Below are 18,714 nucleotides of genomic sequence, written 5' to 3' on the forward strand. Positions count from 1 at the left end.
GGGTTCAGCCTCGGAAACCCTACCCATCCCTTCTCTGGCACTCAGCTGCTGCCTGCCCAGCAGCCTCGTGCCAGCTTTGCACAGAGGCTAACAGGAGGCTATTGATAATGATCCTGCCCTGGGGACTGGCCTCGAGGAAACTGTTGTACCATGTCCAGCACTGCAGTGCCCAGGACAGCTGGCAGGTCAGTGAGCTTGGCAGCAGCGACGTGAGGGGTTCCAGGGCTTAGTTTCCATACCCAGCTGCCTGTATCCCCTGCTTAACCATGAAGGGCTGGTGCAAGTCACTGCTTCCCAAATCCATGCCTCCAGCTCCTTTTCTCCTGCAGGTCTGAGAAAATGGTGTTTGGGATGCACCCTACACCTGGGTGCTGGGTGAGGAGCTGCATTGGCTGGGCATTGCCATGCAGTGATGCTGAGTTGCAAGGGTCCTTGCCATGGTCCCCTGGGGTCATCCCTCTTCTGGCTGCCTTCAGGCACTTCGTGCCCTAGAGAAACAGGTGCTTGTGCACCCTAAAAATGGTTGTAATGCATTAATGACTTTAAAAGATAGAAATGACTCAGGGCTGCATCAGCTCTGGGCACCGATGTGGCAGAGCTCTTTGCTGGGCTATTACTGAGAGGCAAAGCAATGTTAGTAAGAACCTGCAAAGGGCATTTTCTCAGGCACCATGAGCAGAGCTGTGGTTTGCTTTCTTAGCTCTGGGACTGATGTGGTCCCTGGGGCTCTGCCAGTCCCTCTACTTGTCTGGCACTGGGGTTACTGAGAGCAGAAGGGCTTGAGAGGTCCTCAGCCTTCTTTACCTGTGCCTCCTGCCTCAAATCGATCCTTGACATTAGAAAAAATAGAAAAAGAAAGAAAGAAAGAAAGGCAAAAAGGCAGCAAGAAGGGCTTTTATTGTGAAAAAGAGACTCTTCAAATGGCTGTTCTCCCCTTCTCAGCCTCTCCACTCCCCTCCCCACAGGGAAGTGCGTCTGGGATGTGGCAGAGTTTGAATACTCTCAGCAGAAGTTTGAAGGGTGCTCTCCTGACCAGGGATCAGGAGGGGGAACCAAATGTGCCCAGCACACACAGTGGCAGGCAGCTAGCAGAGACTGTGGAGGGAGCCTGGAGGGGCATCCCAAGGTGACAGCCCCAGGCCATGGCTAGTGGCTGGGGAAGGAAGCAGGCTGATTAATCACTAGAGGAGGTTTTTGGGTTTGGTTTTTTTTATCATTGCTGTATTTTTCTTTTTTAGTTTTGCAATTTATGTGGGTTCCTGTTGTCCCATGGGAGTGCTGCAGGTGACCGATGCCCAGCCCAGAAGGTGACGGTGCTGCGGTGCCCGTGGGCGGTGAAGCACACGAGGAGGAGTTCGTCAAGCAGGAGTCCATCAAGCAGCACTGCGAGACATGGTAGGATTTAGGAGTTTCCTTGCCAAGCTGGTGGTGGGAAGCTGAGTCTGTTCAGGGACACTAACCTCATGGGGCAAGGTGTGAGACTGTGTCCTGGCTGTCACCATCCTGAGTGCAAGTCCAGCAGGACCCCTCAGAATTTCAGGATATAGTGAGGCAAGCCAGACATGGAGCCTCCTCTGCTTGTGTCTGTCCCGGGTGGCATTAAGGGTGGACAAAGCAGATTGTAAGGATGCCTGCAAAGGCAGTGCCTGAGGCTGCTGTAGCTCAGTGCACTGCTGTCAGCCAGGGAGGTGAAATCCACCTTTTTAAAGAGCCTGGGTCATATTGCTTCAGTTAGGTGAAGAGCATGGGGCAAAGGCAGTGAGATGCAGACAGACTTGGGGAGCATGAAGAACCCTTCTGTGCTTTCTATTTGGTCCTCACAAAGCACAGCATTTTCATCAAAATAAGGACAATTTGGCAATGTAAAATGCTCTCTCTGCTCCCCACCCCAAGAAGCAGCCTGTTTCCCCAGCCTTAGCAGGTTTTGCAGCATGTTCCAACCCTTAGGGTTGTTTTTCACATCTTTCAGTTTTATCCCTCAAGTTTGAGACATCCTTTGACAACTGGTTTTCAGATCCACCTAGCAAGCATGTACCAGCTGAGTTGGGATGCAGTGCCTACTAGTCCTTTTTGCCACTCTTCTGGCAGGGAACAGCTGGGGCATCTCACTGAACTGTTCTCATTGGGTTGGGGGGGAGGCTCCGTCTCTGCTTTGCCACCTCTGCCCTTGGAGACTCAGGTTGGGCAGGGATTGCAGACGTGTATGATGGATGAGCTGAAGAGGTGCCTGGTGCTGCTGCCAGAAACTGATGCTTTGGTGTCACTTGTGCTGCTGAAATGGTCCTTGGGAGTGTGATGATGACTCAAAGCATCTCTGGGAGCAGTGGGACCATACCAGCCTTCACCAGGACTGTGAGTGTGTGTTGGGGTATGGGACACACTGATGAGCTTTATCCTTTCCATCCTACTGTTCACATAACCTGTTTTGAGTTTTTTAATTAACTTCAGCATCAGGAAAACCAAAAAAATTGGGGCTTGGAGAGTAACTCCTCCCTGTCAAAGTGAAAAGCAAGGCAGCTCTTCCTGCCTTTCATCTGCAGTGACACTTTCCTCTATGAGCCTTCACTATGAAGCCTTTCAAAAAGTAGCGCCAGGTACCCGGCATTGTCTCCCCTGTGAGGGCAAGGAATTCTGGTTTTGCCAGGATTTCTGGTTTGGCTTGGCAGAAGAAGGTCTGCTTCTGCAGTATTTACCCCTTGGTAAGCTCCTGTATTGATTGCTTTATTTCACCCATAACCTGGTTCTGATTTGGGCACTGCTCACCTGTAGGCAGGGAAGTAACTGTCTAGAGGAGTAAGTTCAGCCTGAGTCCTAAGCTGATTGCTTTGTCACTTCATTTGCAGCAACCCCCTAAGTGCAATATTCAAGCAGATTTTTTACTTCTTTCAAAGCCACCAGAAGGGTGACCAGTTGCAGGAAGCCTGAGATGCCAGCTGTGAGCTTCACTGTCAGTACAGAGCACACACTTGCAGCCAGCTGCTTGTCAGATGGGCTGCTGTATGTGCCTGACATACACAGTGAGCAGTGAGTGAGTGCTGGAGGGTGACTGCATTACAGAAACATCTTATTTCTTCTGGGTTCAAAATATGCCAGCAAGTAATTTCCAGCTGCTCTGCCATCCACCTAGTAGGAGACTGTCTAAATAAGAGGGTCTTACAATAATTTACATTACAGTGTAAGCAGTCCCTCTGGCATAGATGCCAAATGCCTTATTGTCTCCTTTTGTTTCAAATGTTCAATAGCTACAGTCCATCTGCAGCTATTTGCCTTGCCCTGAAGGAAAGCCCTGCCTTGGGAGCTAGGTCACATCAGTGCTCCTACTGTGCTTGCTCCACTTGCTGGGGGAAGAAGTGGACTGGGAGGCAGCTGCCAGCAGGCTTTGCTCAGGATGGGTTCTGCAGGACACAAGTGGCACTCAGAACCAAGTGGTGAGCAGCTTTCTTCCCCTTTTCTTTTTTTTTTTCTCTTTAAGGCTTAAGAGGAGAAAAATGAGGTTACCTTTCTGCAACTGAGGCCAGGGCTTGTATGAGCAATTCTGTTCTGAAGAAACACCACAGGGCTGAAAGGCCCCACTATCCTCCTCCCTCCCCTTTGGCATCCCATGAATGTGCTTTCCTGCTCTCCAGGAAGGGAGAAAACCTGACAGGCAGCTCAGGGAATTCCAGTCAGCCGATTCAATCAGCATCCAGTCAAATGCCCACAAGGGAATCCAGCGCTGCCCCTCACCAGCACCCCGGAGCAGGTTTTGCAGATCCCTTGCTGGGCACCAAGAAAGTCCTCTTAGTCCTTAGTGCTGGACGCTGGTTAGAAATGAAACTGAAAGTAAGCAGATCAACCCTCCCCCTCCCCAAAACACAGAGAAAATGTGACCCCCAGTAAAATGAACAAGGTGGGACCGAGTGCCAAAATGTGCAGAGAGTTTTAGCAGGTTTTCAGGCAATCACCAGCTGGACTGGTAAACTCATCAAGAAGGAAAGGAAATAAATGTTTGGTTTATTTTAATGCATACCTCCCTATATTAAATGCAGTCCAGAACACGTTGCAAAAAATTTCTGGCTTTCAACCACTTCTGTTCCTCACTGCACAGGGCAGCCAAAGCAGTGCAACCCCACTGGGGATGCCAAGTCAAGGCTGGTGAGAGGTACAGCAAAAGAAGCTACTGGGATGAAGGAGATTGAGAGGAAGGGGATCCCAGATTCCAGCTCTTCCTTCCCCACATTTGGAAATCCCATGGGAATAGCCAGTGTGAGCCACTGGCTGAGGCTGGAACATGACCTCTGGAGGAGCAGGACTGTGGATTCCCAAGTGCCACAGAGAACAAAGCATATTGTTTTCCACCTGGAGAAACCCAGGGGTTTTGAGAGAGTTTGTGTGTGGGACTCTAAGGGAAGGAGTCCAGCCACAGGCTTCTGCCCTGCTCCAGATCATCCCCTGCACAACAGTCTTGGTCTTAGAAACAGCAAGGCTGTTCAGAATGAAAGGGGGCACGGGCCACAGATGTTGCACAAAGGCGAGCTACATCTGTTCCACCAGGGAAGGGGGCCCCTTCTTGTTGTTTCAGCAAGCAGATGGAAAAGCTGCTCTGAAAGCCTTTGGAGCTGAGTGCAACAGACTGGCTGGGAAACTGGGACGAGGGGAGGGAGGAAAGAGAAACCTGGCAGGATCCTGCACTGCAGTGCTGGGAGAGAGAGAGCAATGGTTACTCCAAACTGCTGCCCTCCCTCTTTGACATCCCTGACAGAATTTCTAGGTTGTGTTGCTCTCACCTAGGTGTGAGGTTTAGAGGAATGAGCAGACAGAGAGGAAGGAAGATGAGGACCTCCCTCGTTCCTTGATGCTAGCAGGACAGTCATGAGAGCTGCTCAGATCCTTGCTGCCGCCTGTGAACAGGAGGTGCTATTTTGGGTCCTCAGTGACCTGGATGTTCTGGGTGCAGGTTGATATCACTTCTGGGGAGGGACTTTTTAGGCTATCAGGTAGTGATAGGACTGGGGGGAATGGAATAAAGCTGGAAGTGGGAAGATTCAGGCAGGACGTGAGGAAGAAGTTCTTCCCCATGAGAGTGGTGAGAGCCTGGAATGGGTTGTCCAGGGAGGTGGTTGGGGCCCCATCCCTGGAGGTGTTTAAGGCCAGGCTGGATGAGGCTCTGGCCAGCCTGATCTAGTGTGAGGTGTCCCTGCCCATGGCAGGGGGGTTGGAACTGGATGATCCTTGTGGTCCCTTCCAACCCTGACTGATTCTATGATTCTATGATTCTATGATAATATGAGGCTATTAGTGGTGAAAAATAATGGAGATGTTTGCACATGCAAATGGCAGCAAACCCATGTATCCAAGTGACAAGTCCTGAAAGACAGCCAGATATCTTTTAGGAGGTGAGTCTCCAAGAAGTAGAAGATACAGCCAAGTACAAGAGTCTGTAGTAAAAGCCCTGACTCTGAACTTAAATAGGTGAGGCATCTAAAAGCTTCTGATTTGCTTGCTTTAAGCAAAAGAAGTATGGCATCCTGGAGACTGTTTTATTTTGTGGTGCTTTGTGCTGACTTCTGGGATTACACTGGAGGGATCCTAATCACAGAATCACAGAAATATTTCAGGTTGGAAAAGACCATCTAGATCACCAAGTCCAACTGATAACCCTACTCTACAAAGTTCACCCCAAAACCATATCCCCAAGCACCACATTCAAACGACCTTTAAACACATCCAGGGTTGGTGCACTGTACACAGTATCAGGATGAAAAATAGCCTGTCCCTCCCTCACAGAGCTGAATATTACCTTCCTGTATGCAAGCTGAAAGATTTACAGTGAGAGTTGAGGAGAATTACGAATCTTTCTGTTCTCTTAATGAAAACCACAAAATTTAGGAGTAAGGACAGGGTCATCACAGTGTTCCTGATGACACCCTACAGAGTTTGAGTTCATCCCAGGTGCTGGATGTGGTGTGTGTCCTCTCTGGGTCTCCCCAACCAGCAGCCCTGCCCTTGACTGCATCAGCTGCACCCTGTAGTGCAGCATCCTCTACACACATGATGGCCATGCATCTCCTGCATGGTGTCCTCTGTCTTCTGCCCCAGTGCCTCCATGAAGATGCTGAACAGGAGGTTTGGGATGCCAGGAGCCTCACTGCTCTTGCAGGCTTCTCCTGGAAGTTTTACAATCCCATGTTTCAGCTGTATTTTTTCTGTCTGTAACTCAAGTGGGACTGGCCAGTGCAATAGGAGTGGAACTATTACATACAAGTGCTGGGATTTTCTCATCACACAGAACAGTATCCAGCACTGACTGAAGACTTTGTTTGAAACTTTCTTTAGGGTGACAGGGTGTGAAAGAAGAGCTGGGGCAGAGAAGCAACTTCGGTATGAGTGGCCTCCCAAAGCCAGTGGGTCTGGTTGGGGGGATTGAGCAAGAAACAGGATGTCTCATTCCTGAGAAGCAAAAAGCTCAAGGGACTGAGGCAGAGCCTGGAGTTGAAGGCATGCCAGGTTATTACTGGAGAAGGGGTGTGGAGCTGGAGGATTTCAAGAGGTTTTTCTTTTACTGCCCCAAGGTTGTAGCAATAACTGGGAAGAAATGTGAAGGCTACATTATTTTAGAAGTTAAATGGGGAGCATACTGACACAATCCCTTTAAAGTCAGTGCTCAGCATGAATGATACCCTGCAACATTTCATCCCTTTGTGCTGCTGCTGGTGCATTGTCCTGTGCTAGTGCAAAGCACACCTTGTCTTGCAGTCAGCCTGTAAAGGATCCCCTTGAGACAGAAGCTCTGCAGACTGTCCAAAATTTAGCCAAGTACAACATTTTTAAAAGTTTCATCCCAAGAAGTTTAACTTGGTCCTTTTCTGCTTTGGTTTTGGACACACTAGTGCACTTGTGTGCCAGTAGGGAGGACTTTGCTGACTATGCAGGGGAGGACCCAGAACCATGGGGCAGTATTCCAGGTTTTCATCTCCTGGGTTTCATCTGACCTAACATTTGTTGTGACTTCTTTGCATATGGCTTGTGGGAGCACAATCTCCCTTCCCCCCTCCACAGTTGAGTTTCCCAAGCCATTCTCAAGGAGCTGTATGAGGAAGCAGGTCTGCAGGGACCCCCTGAGCAGCCACTCAGTGCCATTTTGCCACATGCCTGCCCAGGTGACAAACAGGGTGGCCTTCATGATGCCAAAACACAGTGGGGTCATAGTCCTTCATCCTTGAAGGGCATTTTGGATGGAAAAATTTGCATCCCTGGCAAGAACAACCTTAGACACACAGCTGGTGCAGGTCTTTTGGGAATTACAGTCACTTTGATGGATCATGAGGCTGAGTGAAGGGACATCCCTTCTTTGTGCCCTGCAGCAGGGCAGGTGCAGGTGGGTTACTGTGGAACCTGGTGCCGTGCCCATGCATGGAGGGAGCACAGCAGACCTGGCCCTCCTGCACAGCCACTCTGAGCCAGGACTACTTTTGAGGCTGGCAGTCCTCATTTACTAGCTGTCTTTAGTGAATTCCCACTCTGCAAGCCATCTATCTTCCCCAAGTAGGATAATACAGAAAGGTGCTTAAGAACTTGAATGATGGGTGATGGACGTTGGCATCCAGATGTTGTTCTGTTTAGATGTTGTTCTGTTTAGGCTTGCCCAGAGTCACTCTGAGGATGAGGGGGTTTGTGTCCTTCCACATCTTCAGCATGGTTATGAGTCCCCAGCAGTGAGCTTAGCTCATGTGCTGTGCTCTTAACAGGCCAAAAAACTCCTGGGCAATATCATAAGGAGGATATTGTTTCCCCCCAGGATCTGATTGACATACTCACATGTTGGGCACAAGGCACTAGAGATGTTCCCAGAGGTGGGGGGCAGCCAAAGTAGGTTTTCCAGCTGCTTTTCAAGCAGTCTTTGTTAAAACTGGTCAGGACAGGCTGCATCTTCTGCTGCCCAGGCAGTTTTGTGGTTCATCAGACAGGCAGTAAGCACAGTGCTGTGAGGATATGCACAGTGCCATGAGGATAAGCACAGCTCAGGGTGTTTGCAGAATTATATGCCTTGTGGTGTGCCTCCAGGTAAATGCACACACCTGCTCTTAACCTGGTCACCAGTGGTCTTTGGCAAAGTCCTACAAGCTTGAGAGCCTAGGGCAGGCAGGTGGCCAAGAGGGACATGGTCACAGCCAAGCCATCCTGGCTCCTTTGGGCACCTCTTTGGGATGATGGGATTTGCTACTGGAGGGGTCTGGCAGAACCAGTTCAGAGGCAGGAGCATTCTTTTGGATGCCACAGGCAATCAGGATCAGTCCTGCTTGGAAAGGCCACGTACTTCCACGACAAGTTTTCAGTTTCATGGCCATTTCTTACATTCCTGGATAATGAAGTATGGTGTTTGTCTTCTCTTTCAAGCCCAACCAAGCCAATTTGATGCACTTTGAAAAGACATTAAAAACAGACCTCTGCTTCGAATGCTGGCAAGGTTCAAGCATCCCAGGAATACAATGTGAAAGATCAAACCCTCCCAACCACACTCAGAATGTTTTATCCCTGAGTGGCCAGGCTGTGCAGGTCCTTCACCGTGGCTTCAGGAATCTGAGCTGTGCTGTGTGGCTCCCAGATGAGTCAGGTTATGTATTATTTACTGCTTGGCATCCTGGAACCAGCACTACCTCTCTTAGGGCTCTTTGTGGGTATTGCCTGTAGCTTGCCTGCTGTCAAAGGCACCTAATTTCTAGCAAAGACATAGTGTACTGTCAGTTTGTCTGACTGGCAAAGTGGAGATGTGTGTCTGCTTTACATTTCAGGCTGAATCAAAGCCATAGGTTAAACTTGCAGCATTTTTCTTCACAGCATGGGCTCAGAGAAAATCTCTTTGGAAAAGTATTTGCCCTTGGCTGGAAAATATAGTATGATTTCTGCAGTGTTCTATCGTCTAGATTATTGTTAAATTTGCAGTATTGACTGCCAGAAATAACACAGAGACTGTACTTGCACTTTTTGGTTTTCCTTTTTATAGTTGACGTGTCAGGGAAACCCTGAAAAGGGGGCTGGGGCAGGCAGTCTGTGTTGGCCCTCACCCAGTTTCACAGCACAAGATTTCAAGCCCAGGTGGGAAAGAAATGAAGCTGTAACTTATGGTGCCCAAATGCGAGCTCACTGGCAGAGAAAATAAAATAGTTTGGACAATAATGATTCCTTAAACACTTGGACTGTAAACTGACTTGACATTAAAAACCCAGCAATCATTGCCATCCCTTTGGCACCCACTGCAGTCCAGCTGTGGATTAAAAAGGATTTTTCCTGCAGTATTTCCAAGGTTCTTCAAATGGCTCCCACATGTATCCCTCCCAGGATACTTGGGGTTTTGGCAGCCAGGCTCTTTGCATGCCCGGGGATGCTGTAAGTGGCAAAAGGGTTATTGGGTAGATACCAAAAGCAATCACCCTGCAGATCCTCTGTGCAGAAAAAGAAGGTCATGAGAAGCTTAGACAAGAGTGAGGTGAGTCACTTATCTCCAGAGGGGTGGGACTGGGGAAGTGCTGGGACCTAGGAAAATATGGTTTGGAAGGGAACTTGGCTGGATGCAAATGGAAGTACTGAGATTTACAATGAATAGTGTCCATCAGGATTAACTCCATATATGTTGTTACAGTTGATTCAGTGTACTTTGAGGCTGGAGGTACAAACTGTGAAGCACTTATGGTGGTGATCTGAAAGGAGTAAGGATATCAGGAACTGATCTTTTTGTGCTACAACCTTATTTTACTGTGGTTAAACTATGGTTTAGAAATGGCACCATGTTTCTTAGGAATGCCAGGCCTGGGTTATGTACTCTGCAGGACCTGTTTGACATTCAGATCATGAAGGTTTTGTGTAGCTGAGCTCGGGTACTGCCTGTCTTAGCTGGTATTGGCTATGGTTCCACAGCAAATCATTATCCCATCCAAGCAGGAAAGAGCTGGACAGGAGTCCTACTGCCCTTTGGGGCTGCTTTGGCAAAGGGGCCTAAGGCAATAATTTAGCCATGTGTCCCAGGCATCATATGTCAGTTACTATGAAGCCTTGAATAATGCTGCCCATGATCTAGAACAGAACATCACTCTCTGAACCATCTCACCCTGGACTTTTCATGCAGAGGCTTTAAGGGACAGCTAAAACAGGAAGTCCACCAGTAGATCTTTAAGTCCTGCACCAGAGAGCCCCAGCTTCCATCAGAAGCCAGTGTATGTCATGTGTGAGCAAAGTGTTTGGCCTGGTGGATATATTTTTGCTGCACTAAGTTGTATTTCTGGGAGAGAACCAATTCAGTGAGAGCTATAAAGCTGAAGAGCTCCAAATGCACTATCATTAGTTCTTATAAGCTGCTCAGTCCTTGAGTTCTCAAAAGACCCCATGGCTGCTGCCAGCAAGTTGGTGTCCATCACTCCTCTTAATCCACTTTGGCTGATGTAATAGTATCTTTGAGGGAGTTGTGGTTCCTCACCACAGGGCCATCTGAAGGAGCATCCCTGTGATAAGGGCACAAGACCTAATGGATTTTTGGATAGTACTGGATCACCTTATGAAGAGGCTCACACACTGGGGTCACCTGGGACAGCTGCTTTCAGATCTGGAGCATTGCTGCTGGTGGGTCCCTGTGGCTGGCAGGAATGTGCAGTGCTGAAAGCCCTGTGGCTTGCCCAGCTGCCTTCTGGAAGTGATTCTGGCTGCTGGCTCTCACCCACCTAGCTTTTTAGATCTTCTTTTGAAGCTTTTCCTGCTATAAACAATCTCTTATCCTTTCTTTGTCCTGCTGTGTCTGCCAGGGATGTACTTCTGCTTCCAAAATAAATACTTGCAAAGAAAGTATCCACTTGAATAGTGCCTGAATTTTTAACATGGATTCTAGCTGCTTGGAAATGCCTGTTGTAAAACAGAGGAACAGCCCCAAGGTGCCTTGTGCTGCTTCAGCCCTCCATAGCATGTTAGACCACTCAAGCCTGGGTGAGTGTGGCACAGATGCAGCGTGGCTTTGGGCTGGGCTGGGCTGGGCTGGGACTGTGCTGCCCTATGCATTCCTTCCACCTTACCCTAAACATGGAGGTGCTGTGACCAGTCCAGCTGCACATATGGGACTGCTTTAGCCAAAGGGGAGATACAGGCACAGTGTTTGCTTTTCCAGCCTGTATGATTTTACAAGTCTCTTCAGAGGAGAAAGCAGGAGGGAAGCTGTGTGTACAAAGATATGATCACCAAAACTAGGTAGTACCCTTATAAAGGCAGTTCCTTGGTGTGGAGAATCAGAATATTTCAGGCTTCAGGTACAGTATTTTGCAGCCTTTGAAAACATAGGCTGCCACAGCTCCCCACTGGCACTCAGAGCTGCCTTGCTTTTGCCAGATGCAATGGGCAGAGCTCCAGAGGCTGTCTCAGCATGCATTGAGATGTCCTGTGAATGAGAGCATGGATATCTGGGTTATGATTTCAGTGTGCAACCAGGACAGGAACACTGGGGTTGCCCTAGAATAAGGTCTGAAAGTAAAAAACTCTTAAGGACTGGAAAGCAATCACATCCAGCTAGGAAATTCCTCTGACTGGGTCTTTTAAAATTTTGGGGTTTTCATTTTATTTTTAATTTCTTGAGTCTTAAAATTTTTTTTTTTTGCCATGAATAAAGGGTAAATTCATCATCATAAGCTGGTGCTGTACATCATTGCTGAAGATATGGCAAGGTCTCTGGTGGGTCAGCCCTTGCTCTGATGAACTTCTGAGGGCACTGTGGCTACTTTCTGGTACAAATCATGCTTCCAGCCATCCCTCTCCTGCTATAGCACTGCAAAGGCAGTGAGCACTTGAGGAACACCTTTCCCAGGGAGCACGCAAGCAGAGGAGCTACTACTCCAAAGCAAACCACATTAAACAAATTAAGAGCAGTGCTTGGAGCACTCAGGTCTGGGAAATCCTCAGCCATAGTAGCACACAGGGACTCCCGTTAATGCTTCTCCTTTCTCTCCTTGCAGGCCCAGCGACTGTGGCGAAGGATGGGGCTGAAACCTCCTGCCCTGGCAGCCCTTGGGGTGCTGCTGGCCCTGGCTCTGCTAGTCCTTGTCCACCTGCCTCCACCACCGGACCACTGCCCCCACCCACCACCAGCACCACTCCACCCAGGTCCCCAGAGGGAGGCAGCCACCCCCGAGTCCGGGGGAGAGGTCCACAGTGAAAGGCTGCCTGTACCCCGCACTCACCTGTGGTGGGACCAGCCCCCCAGCCAGGGTCAGAAGTGGCAGAAGGGGATGGCAGGGGACGCTCCCCCGTGGCTCTCAGCCGATGACCTCCAGAAGATGCGGCTGCTGGCTGGTGGGAGAGTGGTCTCCAAAGTCCGTGTCCCAGCCCACGGGCAAGTCCTGCGAGTGGGGCTGCGGGCCGCGGAGGACAGCGAGGGGGACGACTTGCCAGACAACCCAGAGCTGGACTGCCAGGACGGGCGCTGCGGGCTCATCAAGCGTTCTGGGGACCTCTACGAGGTGCTGGCGTTCCACCTGGACAGGGTGCTGGGGCTGAACCGCAGCCTGCCCGCTGTGGCCCGGCGCTTCACCAGCCACCTCCTGCCCTACAGCTACACCAACGGCTCCCTGCGACCCATCATCTGGTGGGCACCTGACCTCCAGCACCTGGAGGACGCCAACAACGACCAGAACTCCTGCACTCTGGGGTGGCTGCAATACCAGGAGATGCTGCAGTCCCACAGCCCAGTGCCTGTGGCTGGGGATGTTCCCTGCTCCAGCATCCCACGTGATGAGTGGAGCCGCCTAGCACTCTTCGACTTTCTCCTCCAGGTAGGGCTGGGGTGATGAAGACTGCCCAGACCACTGGTTGGAAAGGAAGGAAGGATGGGAGGGAGGAAAGAAAGGAAGAGAGGAAGGAAAGCAAGGAAGGAAGGAGGGAAGGAAGGAGAGAGGGAGGAAAGAAAGGAAGGGAGGAAGGAAAGAAGAAGGGAGGAAGGAAAGGAAGGAAGGAAGGAAGGAAGGAGAGAGGGAGGAAAGAAAGGAAGGGAGGAAGGAAAGAAGGAGGGAAGGAAAGAATAAGGGAGGAAGGAAAGGAGAAGGAAGGAAGGAAGGAGGGAGGGAGGGAGGGAGGGAAAGGAAGGAACTATTAAAATATGTATTTTCTTAATTCTCTCTCTCATTTTTGGCAAAATCTGACCATTATTCTTTTATAACCTTGGACTGGCAGAGTCAGAGAAGGTCCTGGCTGGGCTTGGAAATATTCTAGGCAAAACAGCCAGAGAAATTAAAAGATTCATCGTCCCAAGGCCAAAATGTCATTGAGTACAATGGAAAGGCTGAGTCTCCAGGAGAAAGTATCTAGTTTTAAGGAGATTTTCCCTTGGCAGGCTGAGGTAGCACAGTGATAAATGCAAGGGCAATGCACAAATTTTCCTCATTAACTCCAATGAGATCCTTCTGAGTGGAAAAGTCACATAAAGGTAACAAGGCACCGAGTCAGCAGGATGTTACATAAATGAAATAGCATCCTTCAGAAATGGCTTTAGCCTTTCAGCCCTTGCTGGGGAAGCAGAAGCTGCAGGCTTTAAGCCCTGCTGTACATTGGCATTGACATCTTGGTTGTTTTCTTTAATTGACCTTGAAATCAGATGACTTCTGTATTGATTTCTCTTGGGTTTTGTCACAAGGTAATACTTCTTTTGGTGCAAAACTTTACTAGGGACAAAATACCAAGCCCAATGGAAAGAGGAGAGCTGCTGATGTCTTTGTCCTGTGCTTTAAAAGGAGCCAAAATTACATTGGCTCTAAAGCCCTGCAGCCACATCCCTGTCCTGCAGCACCCTCTTCCCAGTTGGGGAGAGAGAAAGAAAATTTTCCTTGGGGAAAGCCATTCCAGACTGAGTCACAGCTGGAAAGCTGTGCTGGAACCAGGATACTCTTTATATCCACCCAGGATATTGGGGTGACTTCACATGGCATCAAAGAAGGACTGAATGGGAATTTCCTGTAGTGTTTGAGCTAGAATGGGAAAGGTGGGGCACATGAAGTTGTGTTCCAGTAGCAAGACCTAATGTCCCCTTCTTTGGAGCCATTTAGGCTCTGCTAAGAAGAAATCAATATAAATGACTGAAGGAGGGCAAGAGGGAGGAAGGCTCATCTATATATTAGCAACACTCTCAGCATCTCCACAGCTGGCTAATCTGGGGCTCCACTTGTACACTAGCTCTAGCCTCCACCTCACACCTCCCTAGGTCCAGCACCAACACACCTTGGTTTCACCAGCACTCATGGGCAGATGAGTGGAGGCCTGAGCCCATTTAATGTCTCTGTAAGTCATCTTAGGTTGTCTTCACCTTCTGTGCAGCCTGGAAAACAAGGTAGCAGGTGAGAGAATTTGATGTGCTGAGCTTTCCAGTAGGTAGACCAAGGAGATGCATGGAGGAAATGTGATGATTTATTTCATTTCAATGTGTTTCATGTCCAAAGAAGCTCTGGCACTTTTAAATAGTCAAGTCCTCTAACAGAGAAATGCTGACACGAGTGCTTCATTAAACCTTGGGAATGAGATTTGTTAAGGGGCTACAGTGTGGGGCTAAAGTTGCTTCTCAAAGGCTGCTGAACATAATGGCCATAAAACTAAAATACTGCATTTCCTGCAGTGCTTGATAAGTGCTTGGATTCAGACTGAATGCTCTCTCGAAACAAGCCTGTAATTGATAAGTAATACTGACTTAGGCTGAGGGGAATGGGCAGCCACTGTGGGCCACTTGGCTTCTGTCTAGGCATCACCTGTGGATCTCCCTGGCCTCACCTGAGACCTGCTCCAGCCCTCTCAGTGGCTCCAGGAGCCTCTCTGCACCCTGAGCCCTAACTCTCAGGTTGGTGTCAGCAACCCCAAGCAAGCGAGTCACAGGATGTGGTGTTTTTAAGTCTATGCCTTTAATTTCATTTCACAGGATGTTAGAGGTTGGAAGGGACCTCCAGAGATCATTGAGTCCAACTCCCCTGCCAGAGCAGGACCATAGAATCTAGCACAGGTGACACAGGAACACATCCAGATGGGTCTTGAAAGTCTCCAGAGAAGGAGACTCCACAACCCCTCTAGGCAGCCTGTTCCAGTGCTCTGTGACCCTCACAGTGAAGAAGTTCCTCCTCATGTTGAGGTGGAACCTCCTGTGTTGTAGTTCATATCCATTACCCCTTGTCCTATCGCAGGGTGCAACAGAGCAGAGCCTGTCCCCTCCCTCTTGACACCCAGCCCTCAGATATTTATAAGCATTTATTAAATCCTCTTCACCTTCCTGCTGCAACTGGAAAATATCTACATTTTATATAAATGTTTATGTATTTAAAGGAGATTTTTTTAACAATGAACGGGAGTTTTTTTGCTGTAGTGTTGCAAATGGGCCTCCAGAGATGTAGGCACTGAGCCAACTACCCTACATGGTCATGGTACTATGCAGCCATAGGGAGGGCTGTCAGCAACCAGTGTGGTCCCATCTGGCCCATGAGCCACTGCAGAGGATGTGCTGGCTGCTGAGGAAGCTTCAGGAATACCGAGCTGCCATGGCTTGAATTCAAATTTGCTGCTCTTATCCAAACCCATCCTGTCTTCATGCCTGCTTCAAAATGAAAGCGCTGGCTGGAGCAAAGCGCTCTGGGGCTTGAAGTTCAGATTGCAACATGAGGGGCATCCTGTTCCAGCTGCTGCTTTTGGGGTCTGGATTTTTGGGTTTGGCTTTTTCCAGCAGGAACAGCAGCATGGCAGGTCAGGGTTGGCTGGCTCCCTGCTTTCCTGCTTTATGCTGCACTTCTGTGTCTGCAAATAGGCTAAGCCAGGGTAATTGTGCATTATATTATTAGCTAAGGTGGTTGTGCATTGGATTATTATTATTATTATTATGTGGTTGGCTCAGTGAAACCTTTTATCTCAGCTCTTTTTATCTGAACCTGGAGGTTTTTCCTGTGGTACTTTGCCTCAGTTCTGTGTTGGGGCAGGAAAAAGGCAGGTTGTCTTTACCCTGTTTCACAAGGCAAGGGTATTGAAGCCAGGTCTGACAGAGATCCCTAAATGTCTCCCACAGGTTCACGACCGCCTGGATCGCTACTGCTGTGGGTTTCAACCTGATCCCTCTGAGCCCTGCATGGAGGAAATGCTCCATGAGAAGTGCCAAAACCCGGCAGAGCTGGTCCTGGTTCACATCTTGGTATATGCCCTCACTCTACAGGGGCTGCTCTGGGACTAAGATCAAGGTGCCTAGGAGGTGCTTGCAGGGCTGATGTGTCAGCAAAGGGAATGTAGGTCCCATGGTCATGGGGGATCCATGGCGGGAGGTGTGTCTCAGGGACCTGGGGTTTGGCAGCTGCTAGCTCTTAGGACTTTCAAGTGCATTAAAGCACCGGCCTGAACCTGCAGGCTGGTGACTCCCTGCAGTAAGTGAACTTCACATTGCGCCGGCAGGTCCGGAGGAGCGCTCCGTCCCGGCTGGTGTTCATTGACAACGCGGGCAGGCCACAGCACCCTGAAGAGCAGCTCAACTTCAGGCTCCTGCAAGGCATAGACAGGTAGAAAGGGTGATGGACACCCTGCTAGGGGCACATCCCAGGTGAGGGCTGAGCTTGCACGCATGGGATGGACACCAGCCCTGTGTGCGCACCTCTGTGCCACTTCCCGGCCTCTCTGGTCAGATATCCCTGTGAAGTGGTGCCAGCTCCCACTCAGGACAGGGCAAGTAGGTGGGCTTACAAACCCATCTCCTGTGCCTCTCTTCATCCAGCCCTGGGTGCTCCAAATCCTGTTTTCCCTTCTCTAACTGGCAGCTGCACAAAAATAATGAAAACTCAGATGTTTCAACATCTCTTGTGTCATTGCCTGTCAGATGTTTTGGTACACTCTAGACCCCTGGATTTGGGGCTCATTCATGTCTGTTTCCGATGGAGCTATCCTGAACACTTGCTGTGGGCAGAGTTTGAAGCAAGAGGCTTCTCATCCCACATTCATTTCTTCTTGAAGAACTAGGATGGCCTTTGCTTGGGTGCCTTGCTCTTCCCCTCCTTCCTGCTTGGCCTTTCCTAGGTAACTCTTTCCTTCTCTCTTGCTTCTGCTCCTCTGCTGCAGCTTCCCAGCAGCAGCAGTGTCCACACTGCAGTCAGGCAGGTTGCAGAGCCTGCTGCTGGAGTCACTGCACATGGACCAGGAGCTCTGGGAAAGCCAGGGAGGTGCTGAGGGCCTGAAACCCCTGCTTCAGACCATCGACAGGCGAGCACGCATCCTGCTGCAGTACATCCAGGAGCACAACCTGATGGTCTTCGAGGACTTTCTGCACTGAACTGACCTCTGGCTGGCATGGTGAGCCTGCCCTGCAAATCCCAGCACTGATGGTTGTACCTCATGCCCTCAGTGTGGGCAATGTGGGCAATGTGAGGCTGCATGCGGTTGCTTGGCTCTCTAAAAGGTGTTTCTGCCCCTCTTGTAGGATGCACTGGAGAAGGAGACAGAATCACAAGGCATTGTGAAAAGGAGGAGAAGATATCTTCTGAAGCAACCCACAACTGCTTGAGAAAGACAACAGTTATCAAGTAATGTTTTCAGCATGGGGGGAACATCCATCAGATTTTTGCAACTTTGCAACTTTGAAAACCAGAGGTTTAGGTATTTGAACACACTGTAGGGACTCTAGGAAAGGTTAAAGGAGTGGTGAGAGGCACTGCTCAGGTATGGGGGAAGTCTCTCTCTGGCAACACTTCTGTAACTTGTACTGGGCTTCCTGATGATGTCTTCACTATTTCCAAGACATCACAGACACAGAGGCTGGAGTAGCATGGGGGAAAGCTGAGGAGAGCTTTCTAAGTGGATTAAGCAGAGACAAGTCATGCGAGCCAGGCTCTGTCTTTCCACCCTGCAGAGGAGGCCATGGTAAGCCACTGCCCAAAGCCTGAGTCTGGCAGGACCCTGGAGTGCAGACAGCACCTGGCAGCAGCTGCCCTCAGGAGCCTGTGATGTTGTCCCCAGGGAGCAGTGTGCTGTGAGCTGTACCTCTGTGGCGCTGGGCTGCTGCCAAGGTGCATTTTGAATGTGGGATTTGAAGATTTAAATCTCTCTCTCACTTCCCTTCCACATCAAGGGATTAAAAGGGAAACCTACTCCAAGCTCTGCCACTTGTGAAGCACTCCAGCCTGCTCTCTTAGGCATGGCTGCACAAAGCTCTTTCCAAGGCTTGCAGAAATACCTTTTAAGGAAAATGCCCCAGTGTATTTCAGCAAAAGGCAATCAAGTGCAAGGTGCTTTCTGAGCATGCTTCCAGCAGAGCCTATCCCACTCTTGTCACCCCTTAGGCTCTTGCCCAGCAGCCCACTGTGATGGGGCACAGCAGCACCCCAGCCAGGTGTCAGGGCTGAGAGATAATTCAAAAGCAAAACAAACAAGCAGAATAAAGATATAGGGATGGGCTGTGTCAGAGCCTTTTTCTCTCTGTGATGTTTCCCAGCTTAGGCATGCAGTCAGTGTTTGCTTGCCAGGAGCAGTTGGTTCTTGACCTGTGGGTTGATGGTTTGCCACCAGGAGAAGGAATTTTGAAAGGGCCTTAGGAAGCAGCCTTTTATGTCTCTAGTGCTACAGGTGGAGCCTCCACGCTTGAAGGACTACACTTGTGACTCTCAGTGAGACTAGTGTGGAGACCTATGCTGTGTGGCTGTACCATTGCCCTAGATTTGGAAAACACAGCCATCCATGCGGTGGGAGAGCACAGAAAAGGTTGGCATT

The 18,714-nt window shown here is 49.6% G+C and overlaps 1 protein-coding gene across 1 annotated transcript; it reads left to right on the forward strand.

Annotated features, from left to right (window-relative positions):
• The first annotated feature begins 1,291 nt into the window (after positions 1–1,291).
• Positions 1,292–17,281, forward strand: GASK1A (golgi associated kinase 1A). Its single transcript, XM_054385125.1, has 6 exons — positions 1,292–1,395; positions 2,645–2,699; positions 11,967–12,782; positions 16,037–16,159; positions 16,414–16,517; positions 17,071–17,281. The coding sequence occupies exons 1-6, from the start codon at positions 1,292–1,294 to the stop codon at positions 17,279–17,281; spliced, it is 1,413 nt and encodes a 470-aa protein (XP_054241100.1).
• Positions 17,282–18,714: the final 1,433 nt, after the last annotated feature.

This window comes from Indicator indicator, chromosome 11 (genome assembly GCF_027791375.1).
Source record: "Indicator indicator isolate 239-I01 chromosome 11, UM_Iind_1.1, whole genome shotgun sequence".
NCBI classification, from domain to species: Eukaryota; Metazoa; Chordata; class Aves; order Piciformes; family Indicatoridae; genus Indicator; species Indicator indicator.

Bases quoted from the DNA above. Each gene is read 5' to 3' on its own strand.
- GASK1A (XM_054385125.1), top strand. From the start codon at position 1,292: ATGCCCAGCCCAGAAGGTGACGGTGCTGCGGTGCCCGTGGGCGGTGAA. The intron at 1,396-2,644 runs GTAGGATTTAGG...TGGTTTTGCCAG, and splicing joins AAGCAGCACTGCGAGACATG to GATTTCTGGTTTGGCTTGGC. The intron at 12,783-16,036 runs GTAGGGCTGGGG...TGTCTCCCACAG, and splicing joins TCTTCGACTTTCTCCTCCAG to GTTCACGACCGCCTGGATCG.